Genomic DNA, 1,365 nt, shown 5'->3' on the forward strand with positions numbered 1-1,365 from the left:
GTCAGATGGAGACATGCTAATGAGATATGCGTGGTTGACTGGATTCGTCCCGCAGCGCGCTGGACACCCTTGTAAAACTATTTCCGCTCCCAGCTCACAGATTGCGGAAAATAGGGGCACGGGGAGGGACTTCAACACATTTCTCAAAGAACTACTCCTCCCCTTGTCCTTTCAGGTTGCGACTCGGGGCAGAGGTTGGGTGGGGGGCGACAAAAAAAACGAGGCATATATAAAACGGTGACGATCTTCCCCCACCAACCTCTGCTTGGAGAGTAGTAGGAACCGTCCTCCCTGGAACTTGGCTCATTCTGCTAGCTGAGATGGCGGACCGTGGAGAGTCAGAAAAAAACCCGAAGACGGAGCTCTTCCGCCAGCAACCTCTCCGCGTCCGGCTTCGCAAAAACTGGTGAAGTGAAAGGGTTTTGTCACATGGCCTGACCTCTCGCGTAGACGTAGTCTCGCGAGATGTCCGTCCATTGTGACGTTACTGGGAATATGTTTGTGTTACCACCAACTACATTAGGACTCGTCCCTAAAGGAGGATGCCTGGTCTTCATCTTGTACCACACTGTAAGAATGGCGGCGCCTCAAAACAGGCATTGGAGGGAGCAGAGAGAGCCTCGGGAAGAGCAACCTATTACATAACAGCACTAGAATCGATACCCGAAATGCTTTGCGCGGTATGTTGGCGGGAAAGTTGCTAGTAGTGGTGTGGTGTCATGTCGCCCAGTCCGCGAGTTTAGCAGCTGGGACTTCGCTGCGAGATGGACACCAAGAGGTATGTTTTTTTTTAATGTTATAATTACATAAGTATTTAAGGCAATCTCGACGCGTTGTTACTTGTATGGTGTCAAAATAATAGTTCATGACGCCGCCGCCGGTCCTTCCTTATGGTATTGTAACAGTCGCTAGTATAAGCTTATAAGACTTTGGCGTGCTCAAGTACCCAAAAACTTCGTTGGAATCATGAAAATTCGGGAAGCTTTATCAACGAGCGTTTCCCTACACATTCTGTGGTGTTTATTCTTCGCGTTGCTTGAAGGATTAACGTAAAGCTTCACGAAGTTGCGGATAAATGTCCCAAATGGAAATGACTGTTTTTGTTTATTTTCCAATACGGCCGTTCCAATATGGCGCCCGGCGGGTAAAACTGCTACTCGCAGAATTTAGTGCACAAACTGCGCTGGAATCCTGAAAATTCGGGAAGCTCTACCAACGATAAAGAGCATCTTGATAACTCTCAATCCTGTATGCTTCAAAATGATGTAAGATCATATAAGACTGTTAAATACATGTATAATAAAATACAATGCTATATAGGCTTGTTTATTGTCCCTCTTTTATTAATAGGAAGTGGCCTTGCAA

At 46.7% G+C, this 1,365-nt stretch overlaps 1 protein-coding gene across 1 annotated transcript in view; it reads right to left on the reverse strand.

Moving 5' to 3' along the window:
* LOC109481595 overlaps positions 1-420 on the reverse strand; it is a 4,677-nt gene extending 4,257 nt beyond the window's left edge. The window contains exon 1 of the mRNA XM_019784182.1: positions 284-420. Within this exon, the coding sequence (XP_019639741.1) occupies positions 284-307 (24 nt within the window). The 5' untranslated portion in view covers positions 308-420. The remainder of the gene's footprint in view (positions 1-283) is intronic.
* Between the last annotated feature and the right edge of the window lie 945 nt (positions 421-1,365).

Source organism: Branchiostoma belcheri, unplaced genomic scaffold, assembly GCF_001625305.1.
Source record: "Branchiostoma belcheri isolate BF01 breed outbred unplaced genomic scaffold, Haploidv18h27 scaffold561, whole genome shotgun sequence".
Classification (NCBI taxonomy): domain Eukaryota; kingdom Metazoa; phylum Chordata; class Leptocardii; order Amphioxiformes; family Branchiostomatidae; genus Branchiostoma; species Branchiostoma belcheri.